The sequence below is a fragment of the Cydia amplana genome, chromosome 11 (assembly GCF_948474715.1).
Source record: "Cydia amplana chromosome 11, ilCydAmpl1.1, whole genome shotgun sequence".
In the NCBI taxonomy this organism is placed as follows: domain Eukaryota; kingdom Metazoa; phylum Arthropoda; class Insecta; order Lepidoptera; family Tortricidae; genus Cydia; species Cydia amplana.
The window spans coordinates 5731525-5749466 of record NC_086079.1 but is presented as its reverse complement, the minus strand read 5'-3'; the positions used below and the strand labels follow the sequence as shown (position 1 = coordinate 5749466).

The window sequence follows — 17942 nt, the reverse complement described above, 5'->3', positions numbered from 1 at the left end:
CACAACACGCTCGATTCTTACAAATCTTACAATATGACAGTTATTTTGGTGTTGCCATAGCTGTAAAGAGGCAGGTTTGTGTTGCTGTAAAAATATTGAATTAAATTATTTTGTGAAACATTTTAATAATGATTTAGAGATTGAATTAATAATTTATTGATCAATAAAATAATTACAAGTATGGTTCTCGACATTTTATTGATGCTTACCGTCAGTGCCATCTATTGGATTCTAGGAGGTTTAATTGGCTACCATATAAACATCAAAGATTGTTCTTTACGACATGTTTACGACAATGAAATTAATATCGGCGTCAATTGATAGATGGCGCGCAAGCCAAATTTTCATGTGATACCATCAACAGTTCCTAGATGGCGCGCTTCTCAGACGTTACACATACTTATACAATCTTTTATAATACTTACCAATTTCTTAATATTTGGAATTTCTTTAGGACCAAATTTATTACTTTTTCTTATAACTTTTATTGTAAACCTATTATGAACCATTGACTACTTGAAATTTCATTTTCATACACATTCATTTGTTTATTTTTATTTCTTCCAAAGGACTTGCTTCTTTTTATTATTACTTATCGTAGCCTAATCGGTAGACTCGGGGTCGGTTGCACCAAACTATTCGTAGGTATCGTTAAAGAGTTCACTAAGCTAAATTGTTATGTACTTATGGAAAGGTTCATAGTAAAGCGCCGAGGCGCGCCGGCTGACGTTGATCAGTCTGTCAAATGTGGTTGGTGCAACTGGCCCTCGGTAGTGACCCTGCCTACGAAGCTGGAGGTCCCGGGTTCGAATCCCGGTAAGGGAATTTATTTGTGTGTTCATCACAAATACAGTATGTAAACTAACGAAAACCGTTTACTCAAACCCGTTAGTGTAGGTCACACTGAGCAACTTTTACTATGGCACCAACCCCGAAATCGCGAAAAAAAATGGACTCTCCCACAGAAAATTTCAATGCTAGACCAGCAAAATGTATGAAACAACCAAATTTTTTTTTCGCGATTTCGGAGTCGGTGGCATAGTAAAAGTTGCTCAGTGTGACCTACACATTAACGTGTTTGAGTAGGTAAATGGTTTTCGTTAGTTTACATATTGTATTTGTTCCTTAGTTATGGATGTTTTCTTTGTATACATATTTAAGTACTTATATCTATATATTATATATATCGTCGTCTAGTACCCACAACACAAGCCTTATTGAGCTTCCCGTGGGGTGGGACTAGGTCTTATTGAGCTTCCCGTGGGGTGGGACTAGGTCTTATTGAGATTCCCGTGGGGTGGGACTAGGTTTTATTGAGCTTCCCGTGGGGTGGGAGTGGTGGGACTAGGTCGATTTGTGTAAGATTGTCCCATAATATTTATTTTATTTATTTATTCATACATACCTACATATAACGAAATTTAGGAACCCCATTTATGTAATGTGTTCCCTGATGATTACGATAAATAAATGTTTCGTCCTTGGTTCCCTGAGTTAGCAATCATAATACTTATGACATGACAATTACAATTTACTTATTCTTGTATATATAATAATTAGAAGAATAAAGTGACGTTTGCGAAAATATACCAACCAACCCATTTAGATATGAGATTAGAGGTTACTGAGTTAATATGATAGCTTCTTATCATATTTTTTATTATATGTACCTACTTAATTTGTACTGATAGAGATTAACCTCCTGAGTCCCAGGGGCCTTTATAAATGCTTTATTCCAAAATTTCGTTTTAACTTATACTAAATAGGACAAGGTTCCAAATTCATAAACAAAACTTAAGCTCTGGGACTTAAGAGGTTGAAGAATGGGAATGAAACAACTCAATAATAAAACTGAAACTTTTATTCAACTTATAACTCTCTCATATAAATAACGCTCTCCTTAAAAATAACTGGAAGCCTCTACATACAAAGATAGATTAAAATGTCACTTAATAGGATAGATTACAGAAATAATTACAAAACATCGACACACATGGTATGTATATAGAGACAAATAAATAATAAATACTATCAATGTCCATACTCCATAGGTACTAGTAGTATTTCTCTTAATCCCATATAGATGGTGTTGCTTAACCAGGCCACCGTCTCATGTGTTTTGATTTCCACTTTTAATACCAAAATAACTACATCTACTAAGTTCACTGAGTGGGTAAATTATGTAAATAAATGGCGTAATCGAAAATCAAAGTAGGACAAATTTTTTTACGGAGACTTTAGAAGTATTTAATATTTATTTACATCTAGTTACATTTAATCATAACTGATATACCAAAATGCTAGTCGGATTGGTGGCGAGATCTCCGTACCTATATTTATCACGAGAAATTTATGCAGTAACATTTAAAATAAAATAATTTAATTAATAATAATAATGTGGGAAAATCTTTAAAAATGGTACCTAGGTCTCATTGCTAAGTAGGAATATGTAGATTACAGGTACATTTATCTATTCGAAAGGGACAATCCTCAAATAATTTTGCATGTTAGTTCAAAAGCAAAGGGTACCTAATGAAATATAAAATTAATTAATTTAAAAAACGTTGGTACTTCAGCATCTTCAGACTGTCAAGTAACATCAAATACATCCATATAATACACATTTTTCTTCAATTTAAGAAGCGATATCTCCTAATGTTCATAAATCTGTACAAAATAAGCTTAAATTCAATACAATACAAAATGTTAAGGTAACAAACAATTAAAATTAGACTTTACATTTTGGTACGGAATCTCGTGTTTCTTAAAACTATGTGTGCCAAAGGAGTTTATATTATCTTATACGTAAGCAGTTGGCAGAGTTCTCGCAGGTATCAGTTTTCACCTAGAAATAGACCATAAAGTTATAGAAAACTCGCTTGTAACGTCAACAGCTAAGGTACTGTCTGTCTACCACCAGTTTGGCACTGACATAAACGCCATCGAGAACGTAATTTACTTTCTATGCATCTCGCTCGTACTCGCATATTAGTGCGAGGGAGATGTATAGAAAGTAAATTACGTTCTCGATAGCGTATATGTCAGTTTTGACACTGTCAGTGGCTCATGGTACGGGCTAGTGCTCGACGCAGTCCCAGTACATGTCATCTTGAAACTTAAGTCATTGTCAATAGAGGTGACAGCTGGGTGTCATCTATTGGGCATTAGCATGTCGAGCACTAGTACGTTTAACTTACATCCCAGTTCAGTTCAGGCAAGTAGATATACAAATTAGTTAATAAATACGACTGTTTCTCCTTAAGACGCATGCCTCATCATTGATACAGATGGCTCCAAAGCTCTGAAGGCCAAACGCGAATGTCGAAAATGGAAATTTCGTTATCGGCGCTCGAGAGGCAGGTAAACAAATTTCGATTTACGGTTTTCGCGGTAATGCTTTGGTTTCCTCCGATAGCGGTGCCGTCATATAGCGGCCGTCTCCATACAAAGACTACGACATCCATATTTAACCGTATTATTTAGTATGGAGACGGCCGCTATATGACGGCACCGCTATCCTAGGAAAACCGATCTTAAGGCTTCTGGCATTCCTAAGTCGTGCTATTAATAACAATGGAGACATACTCCTATAAATGGAGAAATTCCAGCCAGTCTTTATAGTTACTTGTCTCTTTCGTAGCCAAAATGTTTAAATGGGAACTATTAGATGTACTACATTATGATTGTGCACAAAATGAGTACATTAATTTTAGTGTGTTGTAACGGTTTAGACTGGGATTGAAGTTCTGAACTATTTTTCTTGACACCATAAGTTAAGATTTAGGTACAGTCAGCTCAAAAATATCTGCACAAGTCTTCTTTCATTATGTAAATCAGTGTTTACGTCCGTTGAACAGGTTGATACATATTTAGCATAGTAAGAATTTTCCTAGACGAAAGTACCCAAGAGTTACATCTTTTAGAATTTATTAATCTTATTTTTAGTGACGTGTGCTGATCAGCATAGGAAAATGAACCCTTTGAACGGCACGCGTATTTGAATCTTGTCGGAATGCACGAAGGTTGATATTGGGATGTAGCCGCGCGCATCAGTTGACATCTTTCGCGGTGAAAGGGTTAAACTGTGGGATTGCTTTTATTCTTAGTTTTATGAACTCTTAACCACTTTCGCTCAATTAAAAATAGTAATAATAGTAATTAAAAAATCCATGCAAAATACATGCGCTAAAACACTAAAAGCCAAAATCGATATTAAAACTAACCTAGTTTTGATTAAAGATTTACCTATCCTATTAGTAAAACTAAAATTAAGTAAAACTAAAATTAACACATAAAATTCACTGATACATTCATTAATAATAAGGAAAAGACATCACAGCTAAAATACTAAGTAGCTATAGCTAGAAAAAATAACATATGTGAACTGAACGAAATAATATATTATATGTTTGATGAATAAATATGTTGAAAAATTCAAAAGAAAATCACGCAATACGATTCTTGATTCCATTTGATTTTGTAATTAAAATGATAATTATCATCATTTTTTTTAAAATGAATAAATGTTTGGTTAATTAGCCGTTAAAAAAAACAATTAAAAAAAGATTTTGCTCAGCGTTATATTCTATTTTAAAGCATTGGTTGGTTAAATGCGTCTAATGATTTTCTATAATATTTGCGTGATGTTCGTATTCATAATTATTGTGTTGTTTTTTAATTACAGTTCTATATCTTAAACTAAAGCATTTCGTAACTGTTAGATATATGTTTCGGGGATAATGTAATTTTTTTTAAGTAGCTAACGTGTAATATGTGACAAATAATTAATACGCTTTCAATAAAAAAATACTTTTTGACTATAAAGAAAAAAAATGTCGTCGTATTCGACATTAACTGGGCGCGTTATCGTGAACCTTGTCGGAATGCACGACGGTTGATATTTGTCAGTAGCCGCTCGTCAGCGGTCAAATGGTTAAAGGCTTCGTCACACAAGCGCGTTTTCCGGGCGGCGCGTGAGGGAGCGTGAGCGTTTTATATGTAAAAGGGCACGGGAAAGCTCGCCTGTGTGACGAAGCCTTAAAGTGTCTATCATCATGAAAATCACGTTTACAATATCCCCCAAAACTAAATAATTAGCATAGCGATGATAGTGACGACGGCGAGCAGCAAGCCCAGCAGTGTCAACCAGTCCAGCTCGGCCAGGTGCTGGGTTATCATCAGCGTGTAGGTACAAGCTAACATCAACGTGCCATCGTGCCAATCGCGCTTCTGCGCGTCGCCTGCCAAAACAGAGGGGCTTAGAAAAATCAAAATTGGTGCTGGGGTTAACACCCCACACTAGCGTCTTTTGCGGCGTCTATGGAAAATGGCGTCGCGTCGGCAGCGTTGCGTCGAGCAGCAGTCATAGAGTTGACTTGACGTCGGCGCTCGGGAGACGCTAGTGTGTGGTCTCTCTATGTATCTACAGCGCGTTTTCTTAACGCGATTCGACGCGCGATTTATCCTCAATTGCATCGATACAAATGCGTGTCCGACGTCTCGTTACAAAAACGCGTTGTGTATACACCTACAGGCCTATACTTTTGCAAGAACCAATACTTTTGACGTTGACTTTAGCAAGCACAATATCTCAGGTGTTTGGATAGATAAATGTAGGTCACACTCGACAAACCGTAATACACTAGTCCAATAGCTTCCAACTATGGTCTAAAATTAATTTGAATAACTTCGTTTAGGTGGAACTATTATTTGAATGAATGTAGTATGTTGTGAGTATGTTTAATGTAGGTAGTTCTATTATTTGTTTAAATGGAATAAAAAACCCAGACAAAACCAAATAGACATGGGTAACAATACTTAATTCCGGCTTGAACTTCTAATTTTTAGACCATAGTTGTAGTTTTGGGCTAGAGTTGGGTGGAGGTACATGTACCTACAGAATTTTAGTTTAAGACTAACCAGAATAAGTTGGAAAAATAACTGCTATTTATTTTGAACAAAAGAATATCTTGGAAAGCCGAATGTTACCTATTAAACAGTTGTCATTTCGTGACTTCGTTGTATCGGTATCGTTTAGTGTGACCTATACGATTACCATTAAAATATCATGCCAAAAAGCGGTTTCGTTATTCCGCTGGTATGATTGGTGCTTGCGAAACTTACGTCTAATGTGAGACACAAAAAGCGATGGTTAGAATGAAAACCACACTCCATGCATGATAATGGGCCACGTACCTCGTGATTCGCTTTGTGAATTGTTTTGCCTCTTTGCTCGCCACGGTACTACGTTAGTTGGCAGGTCTTGGCTCGCTGGCTCGTCCATCCGATCTACGGACAACCGCCCTAGTTGCTGATTCATAGTCTGAACTAGTTTTGGTGAGCTTAGCTCATCTCTCACTTTCTCAGGTTCCTTTTGATCAACACTGTGCAGTTTTAGATTGCCATCTAAATTGAATATTGTCGCCAACTCTTCGGATGAATTATATTCAGCAGAATCGGCGGCATCTTTCTTTACTTCTAAATCGTCTTCGTAAATTGATAAATTAACAGATGCTCTATTAGGTACTGGTTTTGGCACTTCTCGAGTCACTTGGCTCAATTGCCTACTAGCCTCAGTTATACCCGTTACTTTAGGTTTATTGCTATCGTCATCTTTTGGTAATTTAGGAACAAATAACTTGTCATTAACTTGCGATATTCCAGCAATTAAATCCGAAATGCCGTCTTTCAATTCCTTGAAGGCATTTATTTCATTTATTTCTTGTAATTTTTCATCTGAGTTCAAGAAGGGATTGGTCGATTTTATTTTAGGTGGAGATAATTTTCTTTCATTGTTATAGCCAAAATCGTTCTGATTCTTTAATTCAACTTTAATAGAGTCATTCTGCACTGTTAATGGAAAAACATCTGGTACCAGTTTTTTCTCTGGAGTCATTACTGTGGTTTCTTGGGCCTTTAATGGCTCTTCAGCTTTATCGATATAACTTGAAAGCCTTAAACTTTCGTCTTCAAAATTCAACTCTTTCTCATGGCTATGCTTAAGTTGATCTTCTACTCTGTATAACTGATCTGATATCGCAAGAAGGCTGTCTTCAGTTTTCTGACCTTTAGTTTGTTCAGTATCAGACTTCACAAGCCTGTTAGTGGGTTCACTCACAACCTCAGAGTGTACGTTGACTAATTTTATTTCTGGTTGAGAATTATCATAAGAATCACTGGTTAGGCCATTCAAGAAATGTGACCTACTGTCTGATATCCTGGTATTTATATCTGGCCTTTTCTCCGAGTTATTATTTCTATTTTTATCTAGTTCAGCTAAAGCTACGCCTAACTTATTACTAGTGTCCATTGCTTCCTGCGCGAGCATAGTGAGGACCTGCTGAAATTCGTCTTTTGAAGACCGCTTAGAAGCTTGTGGTGATCGATTTGATGGAGATGAACTTTTGGACTTATCACAAGATGCAGGTTTGGGGAGATATTTATCGTCACTATGAATGTATGAGTCGTCTTTTGCGAAATGATGATTTGGCGAGTGCGAGTTATTGACGAAGAGACCAACAGTATTATGCCTTTGCTTTACCTTATTTCGTGGATAGTGCTCTGGCTCGTTGTCGTTGTTCTCGAAAGTGTCCCGTAAGCGCCTCATGACATCACTATTGCTATGAGTTTTTTGCAACGTTGCCACTTTGCTCATATTAAGCGCGTCGTCGATTTCTTTTTGAATCATAGTAAAAATGTTAGCTGAAAGAGACCTAACTGCTCGTTTCTTTTTAAGATTAGCTGCAGATTCTTTAGTGTAAGGATACTCGTTGTAACTGTGATTGTTATTTATGTGACCATAATCCTCTCCGTTAAACAACGATGAATGTCTAGCATCTTTCCTTAAACTTCTGTATGCTAAATCATCTGACACAAGGTCCGGTGATCTCCTAGGAATAAATCGCGAGCGTCCCTTACTTTCAGGTGTCGCATGTAGATAGTCACTTTGAGGAGCAGGAGATACTGGCCCTAGAGGAATTCCAAATGGTGGTTGGGGTTCATGAGTTTTCAAACGGTTGTTAGTTTGTTTTATATTTCTATAAACAACGTCGTCATGGACAATATCTGGTTCGTCCCGCCCCGAATATCTTTCGTCATCTGAAGCATAAGGTACGTACACCGGCGAAGCAAGCATGTAACTAATCTGTGCTTGTGCTTCCTTCAAATTTGGTTTTTCTTTTGAGAACGAATTCATTCTACGGAATGCCATATCGTCTTGCAATTTATCGGGCAGTGTTGATCTCCTTAATATCCGCCGAAGCGGCGTTGATGGTTGACTTCTCAACTGGACCTCGTCATCGTTTCCATTCCAGTCATTGAAGTGATCATTGTATTTTGGAGTCATTGACTCTCGTCTTTCAGCCCTGTCTAACAGGTCTTCGTCTCCTAATCCTAAGCTATTGTAAATTGCCTCAAGTTCGTTGAGAGCGTCATCAAGGTTCGTTGATTTGCGACGTTCTGAGCTCTTGTCGTCGTCTGAAGGTATTTGATAGCTGTTAGTCACAAAGGTGTCCGATTTATGACGGACGTGTGTTTTAGAGGTCGGGGAAGTGACCGCTTTAGGCGGTTCAACGGTGACCGACCTCTTATACTCGGTCGTTGCTTTCCACATTTTGGCACCATCTATAACATCCCGTGACTGATCAACACTTGTTGCCCTATTCTTATTTTGCATGTCAATATTCTCAGTATGACTCGGTATACTATTACTTCCCTCTGAATAATGGTGCATTCTAGGTGTATTCCTGACATGCTCACTGTTGCTTCTAGAGTTGGCATAGATGTTCTGTTGTTTTTTCTGCCTTTCGGCATCGTCTAATTTCTTCCAAAATTCAGAAGCGTTTCTTGGTCTACGATAAACACTCTCAGCGACATTGACTGATGTTTGTGAATCGCTAAGGTATTGATTTTCGTAGCCGTTTTGACTAGTTTTTATGCTTATAGGTCTACGAGATCTGGGACTATGGTCAGCATAGTAGAGGAAATCATTCCTGGATTGGACTGGTTCGGGTTTTACTACATTGGGTTGTTCGGTTTTATTTCTCCATGGTGGTGTAAAGGCATAAATTCCATAGTGATTAGGTTCAGCGGAAACTGATGCTGGCCTTCTAGGCTGCTCAGTTTTCTGATACAGATGTTGCAAGTATTCGTTGTTTTGTATAGCAAGATGATCTTCTGAGTTCGATATCGGTCGACGTAGTCCATTAGGCCCATGATTAATCGTCCTCTCTTGACTCCGTCTCATTACTCGTTCGAAGTCGTTGTTAGGTACGCCGTGCGTAATGTTTTGATTGCTGCCCATCCTATCGGATACTACTGAATGGTTTTCATAGTACATCGATATAGGGGTTGCGAGTTTTCTATGCATATCTCGAGGGGGTGGCACTGGTGGGGCTCGTTCCTCCCTTTTAATATTTGTAACATTTCCTAGAGGAAACTTAACGCACATGACTTTATCTCCGTTTTCATCAGGGCGTGGCACAGATTTTTCCCTGTTATTGTTAGCGTAAATCGGTTCTTTGACAAAGTTACCTTGAAACGGTATGGAATAGTTAATATGTTCGTTGTTAATTTTGGCATTAAAATTGATTGATGAAGGGTAACTTTGAGTTGATGGAAATGAAGATATTGACTCGGATTTGATTGGTCGTCGAGTTAAATCGTTGCCAAGTTCAGGTTTTTGTTTATTTTGTTCCCGTTTGCAGGTGCCGTAACCACTGCTCTGGCTTGTGGGGGTTCGTGTAAGCATTTCCACTTCCGCTTTCGTGTATCCCTGCTGCAGCAGTTCGGCTTCCTTGTTGAGCTGGTTCTCTTCGTCTCTCGAGAGTCTTTTGATGTAGCGTTCGTTTCGAGCGGTTCTTGACCTCTTATTCAGCGAACTGTCACGAGAACGCATCAATGAGTCGTCGCTCCTGAATCGGACCATTGAAGATGAATTCGAAGACTTCAAGGATTCTTCGTCGCTGCTCGATTCCCCTCTCATGCTGTTCCGCAATGCTTCAACTCGGGCTTTTAGACGGCCTTTCCTCGTCTTTCTCATCGTTGGTTCTGGACCGACTCTTCCCGACCTGGTGGAAACGTCATCCCTTAAGCTCAGTGACTCCTTTGACGCTTGAACTTCTCTGGTTTTGGGCCTGTAGTTTATGAAGCCAGCAGATGGGTCGGAAAGCACTCCATCGTCAGTGAAATCACGACCATTAGGTTTAGCTAAGCTCTGCGCCCGCCTAGTTTCTCTTATGACTATATGATCGAAGTTGTTGACTGCAGGTGTCCTTTTCTTCTTTTTATTAGATTTCTTCTTAGACGTGGAGCGCAAACTGCCGCCCTCTTCGCTTTCTGATGAAGATCCGCTTTCGTCGTCCTTCTTTTTTCGCCTGAAGAGCTTCCCGATGGACCACTTCTTGTCTTTCTTCCGTTCTGGGTCGGCCGGCTGCGGAGCTCTGGTGACTTGGTGCTGTAGGGCTCCATGGTCGCCGTTATAGGGTCGGTAAGCCGCCGAAGAAGCCCCCGAGATGTCTCGGTGCGGTACCGGAGGTGAGTTGACTGCCTGAAAAACAAAAAGCAAACGATAAACAAAATGGAACAACATTAAATAGGTATTTTTCTACTCCAGCACTTAAATGTGTCAATTAAATGACTGACAGTGATATCTAAAGCAATGTCATTTGAATGATTTGTCTATAGGCTCATAAGATGACTGCTAGCAGTCATCTTATGAGTATAATACAACTGCTTCATTTTTTTTAAAGATACAAGTTCCGATCATCTTGATTGAAAGAGGTATGTTTTCATTTACAATAATAACTCTTTTTTTTTTTTAATAATAACTCAATTTTTTTTAAATAATAACTCTTTTTTTTTAATATTTTTTTTTTTTTGCTGCAGCTGTCATAGAAAAAGTAATGTATGCAACAGCTCATAATTGGTTCTTAAAATTCAAGGGTCTTTTTTTACAAAACTCGACTACGTCTCGTTTTGTAACTTCGACCCTTGAATTTTAAGAACCCTTATTATATCACTGTTGCATAAACTACTATTAAAAGTCTGATTAAATAAATGTACACAGAAAAGTTCAACAAATTCTTGGCGATAAAATTATCTTATACATATAATTTACATAACTAACGACAGTTGTTACGAACTACGAACGAAAAACTCGCCTAGCTATCTAGAAGATAAATTAGTCAAGGGCGTTGTGTTGGCTGCTATTCAATTTTAAGAATTTTATGAATAGTTTCTTTGTTTCTGACGCGAAGTATTACTATTATGGAATTTAATAATTTTGATTTATGTATACTTCCTAAAATGCGATATTATTATTAGCTTATCGGTGGATATCTGAGGTTAAAAGTTCAAAGTCAGATTCAGATCCATTTGTTTAACGTCTTTTTGTCAGCTAACTGTTTAAATGGGTACGGTGACTACTTATAAGTCATGTTTTTCTTAGTTTTAGGTACATGTATGTAGTTGGACTTATGATAAAAAGTTATCAAAGAACTCACAGGCAGGAATGATCGGAAAAAGTTGTTATTCGGTCGTTCCGCTACCTCAATCATGGCCACTATTTAACCACAATTCTCACATAACACTGTATTCCAAATTAATTCACAACCCGTTGTTATTCGGTCGTTCCGCTACCTCAATCATGGCCACTATTTAACCACAATTCTCACATAACACTGTATTCCAAATTAATTCACAACCCCCAAACTAAAAAAAGTTTAAAACAACAAAATTTTCACATCGCTTCTCACGTTTTTTACAAAAAAATATTTTTGACCATTATCTTAAATCAAATTGGCGACTCATTTAGCAATCCGCTGTTAAATTTAACACTATCACGTCACATTTAAACACTGATTAACCTCAGTAGGTTCGATAACTAGTCCCTATTCCAAAATACTACACTCTATTTGTTAGAAAAACAAACGCGTAAGTATTTTTAGACATTTTCCGCGCGCCGGCGCGTGCGTCTCGCTCCGCTCGTCCCGTCGACTCGTGAAATCTCGACATTATTTCAGTCTCGCATTCTGTACACTACTTTGATTAAAATAAACTTTATATATATGGAATAGGGGTTATAACTGGTAAATTGGTGGATTAAGGTGCGTGAAATCCATGTTATCCTATATTCCGTACCTATAATAACACAGACGGCTCCATGGGCATCGGCTCCGCAATCTTAATTATTTATAAACTCACGAGCGGTTATTTATTTTTATTTTGTATGCAATTCTCAGTTGGGAACGCATGGAATCTACAGCTGAACTAATTTATAGAGGTTGGTAATGTTTAGTGAAATAAGAGGGTGATTTATTTAGTTTTAAATAGATAAGTATATCGTAAACGACGTTTTATGTGCATCGACAGATGAATGAAGAGTAAGTACCTAGTTGTTTGTCTATTGGTGACAGGACTTGGCAGCTTGACTTGGGTAAGTAATTAAAACATTTTATTATTACTCTTTGTTATTTACATTCCGTTTATTTTCGTTTGGGAGGTTAACCTATTACTTAATTATAATAAAATCTACGACATAGTTTTCAACGGATTATGTTCACAACTGTAGATCTTATTTACCTATATGAACGGGTCAAAACAGGGTGTTCCATCCAACTGCAAGCAACCCATTCATGTTGCAATTGAAATTTAGGTACCCTATTTAGGACTTAACAACTGTTAATTTTTTTTTTAGGGTTACTGCTGCTGTTTAAAATACGCGTTTTCACCCTAAAACTTCTACGCTCCGTATGCAGTGTCGTAAAATAAATGTATTTTCTTTCCCACTCTAATCTCTCAATGAATCGTTAGTATCTCCCTCTAACTATAACAGCTAATGTGGCACTTCAGCTAATGGCGATGCACGTTAATGCGAGAAAGCTTTTACAGGAGCACTGCATTTGCCGACTGTATCGAACAGATCACTTGCGCTAGACGGGTAATAAATAATAAATGGATATTATAGGACATTTGTTACAAAACCTGACTATTAGCTCCACAGGGGCCACCCCACACTACACTAGCGACTCTCGAGCGTCGGCGTCTAGTCTAGTCAACTCTATGGCTGCTGCTCGACGCAACGTTGACGCAACTGCGCAGCGACTCATTCCATAGCGCTGACTAAACGCCGACGCTCGAGAGACGCTAGGCTAGTGTGGAATGGCTCTAACTTTGCGAAGTTCGTAAACTCTTCAAAAACACTGAAATAAATATTTGCAAAACAGTACCTAGGTAACAATTGGGACTTGCGAACTGTATTACACCGGCCAATAGTGTTGTAACAACAAAATCGGTTTTAAGATTTTGATCAAAATTTATTTCTTTAATACTTCAGTTATTTTTTGCATTTTCAATGAGTTTGGCTATTTTTTTTTTCTGAGTAGCGAGTCTGTATGTGGTCTATGATCGAAGGTCAATCTTCGCTTGACGTATCAAGGAAATGCTCTCGACATTTTCAAAGCCAATCTAAGAATTCTCGCATAAAGTGCATTTCGCATTTCGTTTCCATCTTAGAAAATTCAGATCGAAAAGACGATTCCTGGTTTCAAGTCCGCATTGCATCACGTTCAATATCCAGTTGTGGAATTTGATTGTGAATTGGACAAAAAGCTTTAGGACCAATATACTCACGCTTTCACGCTAGACCGGGTCGGGGCCGGCCCGGAGCTTCTGGCGCTTCGTTTTCTATGGAAAGCACCACGTGATCACCGATCAGCCGTCATAGAAAATGACATGTCGGACGCCCGGGCCCGGACTGCGGTCTAGCGTGGCGCGAGTCATCCTTAAAGCTCTCAATCATATTACGAGTACCTACCACCAATAATCGATAATCATAGCCATGGATAAACCCTGTGGATAAACCATTAGCTTCTCCAACTGACAAGTAGGCACAGACGTAGTCTGCCCACGGCCGTCATACTGCTCTGCATACTTCCCTCGCTATTTCCCATACCACTCGTAGAGTGTGTGGCCGGGCGTTTTTTTTTGTAGTCCCCAACACTATTTTTTCAAATTTGGGATTTTTTTAAGTTATTTATACTCAGAATCACGAGCTCTGTCTATCCTAATAGGAGAAAAAAGTGTCCCAAAATTTCCATACATTTTTCGATCTTTCCATTCCGCGACCGCCATACAAAGTCTATGAAAAATGGTGACGTAATGGAAATAAAAACCTTAGGACACTTTTTTTTCTCCTATTAGGATAGAAAGAGCTCGTGATTCTGAGTAGAAATAACATAAAAAATGCCAAATTTTAAAAAAAAAGTGTAGGGGACAACAAAAAAAAACGCCCGGCCGCGGTAACACACTGTAGCCCTTAAGCTAAGTAGATTAGATGTCCGTCCCTACAGTATCTCGAGAAAACGGAGTATCAAAGGCTACTCCCAATATAACTCGAGATGAGTCAAGTGCACGTGTCGCTTTTGAAACACTATTTTAGGGTTCCTTTGTATAGGCGAACCTATTTGTAAGTCTACTGAAATAAATACCGATAAATTAGTCCGAGAGATGTCTAGTTATTATTAGCTGCGTGTAGGTGAAGTAACAATGTAGTTTTGCCATTAATAACAGAAATTATATCATTAGTTATGACAGCTATACTTTTGACAGCTGAAGAAAAAATATTTGTCATGATGCTACTTGAGTCAACCTCAGTACTTTTTGTACCGAGACTGACTGAAATAGCAAGACACGTTCGTAGTACGTAGTAGTGATATTTTCACGGAAACGTACGAACTTCGTACGTTTCCGTGAAAATATCACGATGGAAAATAATTATGCACTACATATGTAGGCCTATACAGTTGTAATCCAAACTCAATAACCAGTAGTTTTGAAAATAAATAAACAGTTTCCGGGTTAGCTAAAATTGTGGCATAAGTAGATATTTAAGTATTTCTCAACCCATTAGCAAGTGGTTTTTTACTAAAATTAAGCATGACTCACGCTGGAATAGTCCAGGTCCGGGCCGAGTTGTCCAACACTTAATTTGCTATCACAGGTAATCGGTGAGTATGTGATGGTTTCTATAGAAAACTGAAATGTCGGACGCTTCGGCCCGGATTTGGACCGTTCTAGCGTGAGTCATCCTTTTAAGTCGCATGGGGATACATACCTAGTATATATATTAATAGCACCAAGGCACCCGCCTATAGAATCATTTTTAGGGTTCCGTACCCAAAGGGTAAAAACGGGACCCTATTACTAAGACTCCGCTGTCCGTCCGTCCGTCCGTCCGTCCGTCCGTCCGTCCGTCCGTCCGTCCGTCCGTCTGTCACCAGGCTGTATCTCACGAACCGTGATAGCTAGACAGTTGAAATTTTCACAGATGATGTATTTCTGTTGCCGCTATAACAACAAATACTAAAAACAGAATAAAATAAAAATTTAAGTGGGGCTCCCATACAACAAACGTGATTTTTGACCGAAGTTAAGCAACGTCGGGCGGGGTCAGTAATTGGATGGGTGACCGTTTTTTTGCTTGTTTTTTTTTGCTTGTTTTGCTCTATTTTTTGTTGATGGTGCGGAACCCTCCGTGCGCGAGTCCGACTCGCACTTGGCCGGTTTTTAACATCAACATGTCACCTAAATAATTTTAGTCAGCTAAATTAAAATTTACCAAAATAACGGTCCCCAATAGTTTTAAATAAATAAATCAGGTATTCCGTTCCTGATAGTCAGTTACATTTTCTTTCGGCAAGGACACTTGGCGAGGGGCCAATTCCGCTATTAGTAATGTGTCGACGCAATACAGTCATTATCATTACTGGGTTTTAGTGTAATACTACCTTGTTAAAGTGGAACTGGTTGATATTATTTTGTAATGTTACGCATTATTGTAGGTTAAAGATGTAGCTGAGCAGTTTAGAAGTGCGACTTTCGGACCAGAAGGTAGTGTTTTATTAAATTTTGTACTTAATTAATCTTAGCAAGTGACGTGTACCGTACTGAGAATACTGAGATTAATTTAATACCAAATTAGTATTATTTTTGCAAATTTGTTGAGACGGAGGGAAATCGTAAAGTGAAATGACAGTTTATTTCGTAAAAGCTAGTGCTACGTTCGTATTGCTACTCCGTTGTCTGCAGCCTGAGGGCCTACCGCGAACCACGTTCGACGTGTTGCCTCTCTGTCGCACTTGTAAATTCCTACGTAAGTGTGACAGGGAGGCAACACGTCGAACGTGGTTCGCGGTAGGCCCTCTGTTGCCACAATGTAGCATCGTCAGCCTCTACGGTAGAGGATTGTAAAGACGGTAGAGGGTGGTAATGGTAAAATCTATTGTGTATAAAGCGCTAAAATGCAATCATTGTATTAGTAGTTCTGGAGGCTTATTCAGATTGTAATGAATTTGATCTGGTTTTTTATGGATTTGATCTGTCAGTGTCAAGCTACGTTTCTGGTTGCAGAAATCTCACTTTTGACAGGGACAGATCAAGAACACATCCACCTGATTCCCATTTTGTGGTCGTTTGTTACCGTCCGGGGTAGTCCCGTTTGTCTGTTTTGAATTAATAGGCAATGGACCCGTCCATTTACCTCATTGCTTCATATATCATTTGAAATTCCCCGTCGCTAACTGTAAAAATTACGCTTCATATTGCTCACAACGATTATACGGAACCTCGTCCACTTTTTAACCGTCTGTGCCACTTAAAAGTTAGTACTAACGACGGGAGATTCGGCCGAGTGGCAGGGTTCACGACTAATATACTCGGCTCGTTTTTCATCTATTTTCATCCGTGATTGAAGGCCCGTACCAGAGCTAATGTAAGAAGAGTAGTTAATCTTCAAACAAAGCGTGCGCAGGCGTAAAAAGCAAGTGACGATCATCACGAGGCAGTCCGAATGGCGGTGAAAAACAAGAAGCAATAAACGATTATATATGAGTTTTCTTCGTGCGCTAAATGTCCTCGCCGGCAATCAACGGGCCGTCAGTCGGACATCTGCCCTTGGTAGAAAAAGTGGCCAAGTGCGAGTCGGACTCGCCCATGAAGGGTTCCGTGTTTAGGCGATTTATGACGTATAAAAAAAAACTACTTACTAGATCTCGTTCAAACCAATTTTCGGTGGAAGTTTACATGGTAATGTACATCATATATTTTTTTAGTTTTATCATTCTCTTATTTTAGAAGTTACAGGGGGGGGACACACATTTTACCACTTTGGAAGTGTCTCTCGCAAAATAAAACTTACGGCTAATCTTATTATGCGCGTCCAGGATTTCTTGTGCCGACTGGTAGTTCCTGAATATATGCAGGTCTACCGGTTTCCTGTCCGCCAACAACGCCAGGATCATCAGCTTGGGATGAGTCAGGTCCGCCATTACGGTTTCCGTACCTATAAGATGTATAAAAATGAGTTCATAATTTACAAAAGCGAGGTAACAAGCAAAACTTTCGAAAACTTTAGCCCGATTACAGTTACAACCTCGACATACAATGCTAAAATCATGAACCTAGTATTTTAACTGGACCAGGCATGAGGGGTGGGGGGAAATGACCGAACGGGATAATCTATGTGTCTATTGATTGTCCTTGTCACAGTCTCACTTTTTTTTTATTCCCCACCATAGATTAGTATGGATTATGGTGGACAACAAATAAATTCGACCAATCATAGTGTCGCATTACGTATGTTTCGTCCCTCACGGAGGCACGCGTATACCACTTCTATAGGATCCTACCTTCTATGGCTAAAATCGTCAAAACTATGCGGTATTGCGGTAACATAGCGAGAGAACGAGTCACACGAGAGCGTTCATAATTATATATTTGCGTGGCTCTACTGCGCATAGCAGACTGAAAGAAAATACCTATTGACAATTTTGACAGTTTCTCAATTTACCCACGGAACGTGCTTGGCTAAGGGCCACTTGCACCATTCACTAACCCGGGGTTAACCAGTTAAACCTGGAGTTACCATGGTTACCAGTACAATTTGA

General features: G+C 38.8%; 1 protein-coding gene across 3 annotated transcripts in view; it reads right to left on the bottom strand.

Annotated features, from left to right (window-relative positions):
* Positions 1-2636: 2636 nt before the first annotated feature.
* The window catches only part of LOC134651903 (uncharacterized), a 186944-nt gene continuing 171638 nt past the window's right edge, over positions 2637-17942 (bottom strand). Inside the window, exons 1-3 of one of the 3 annotated variants that reach the window (XM_063507006.1) lie at positions 11502-11613; positions 6196-10546; positions 2637-2845 (exon numbers count right to left, since the gene is read on the bottom strand). In XM_063507006.1, coding sequence (XP_063363076.1) covers positions 2835-2845; positions 6196-10546; positions 11502-11555 — 4416 coding nt within the window. In that variant the 5' untranslated portion in view covers positions 11556-11613 and the 3' untranslated portion in view covers positions 2637-2834. Of the gene's footprint in view, positions 2846-5043; positions 5241-6195; positions 10547-11501; positions 11614-17942 lie in introns of those variants that run through there. The other 2 variants (XM_063507004.1, XM_063507005.1) reach the window with 2 other exon arrangements.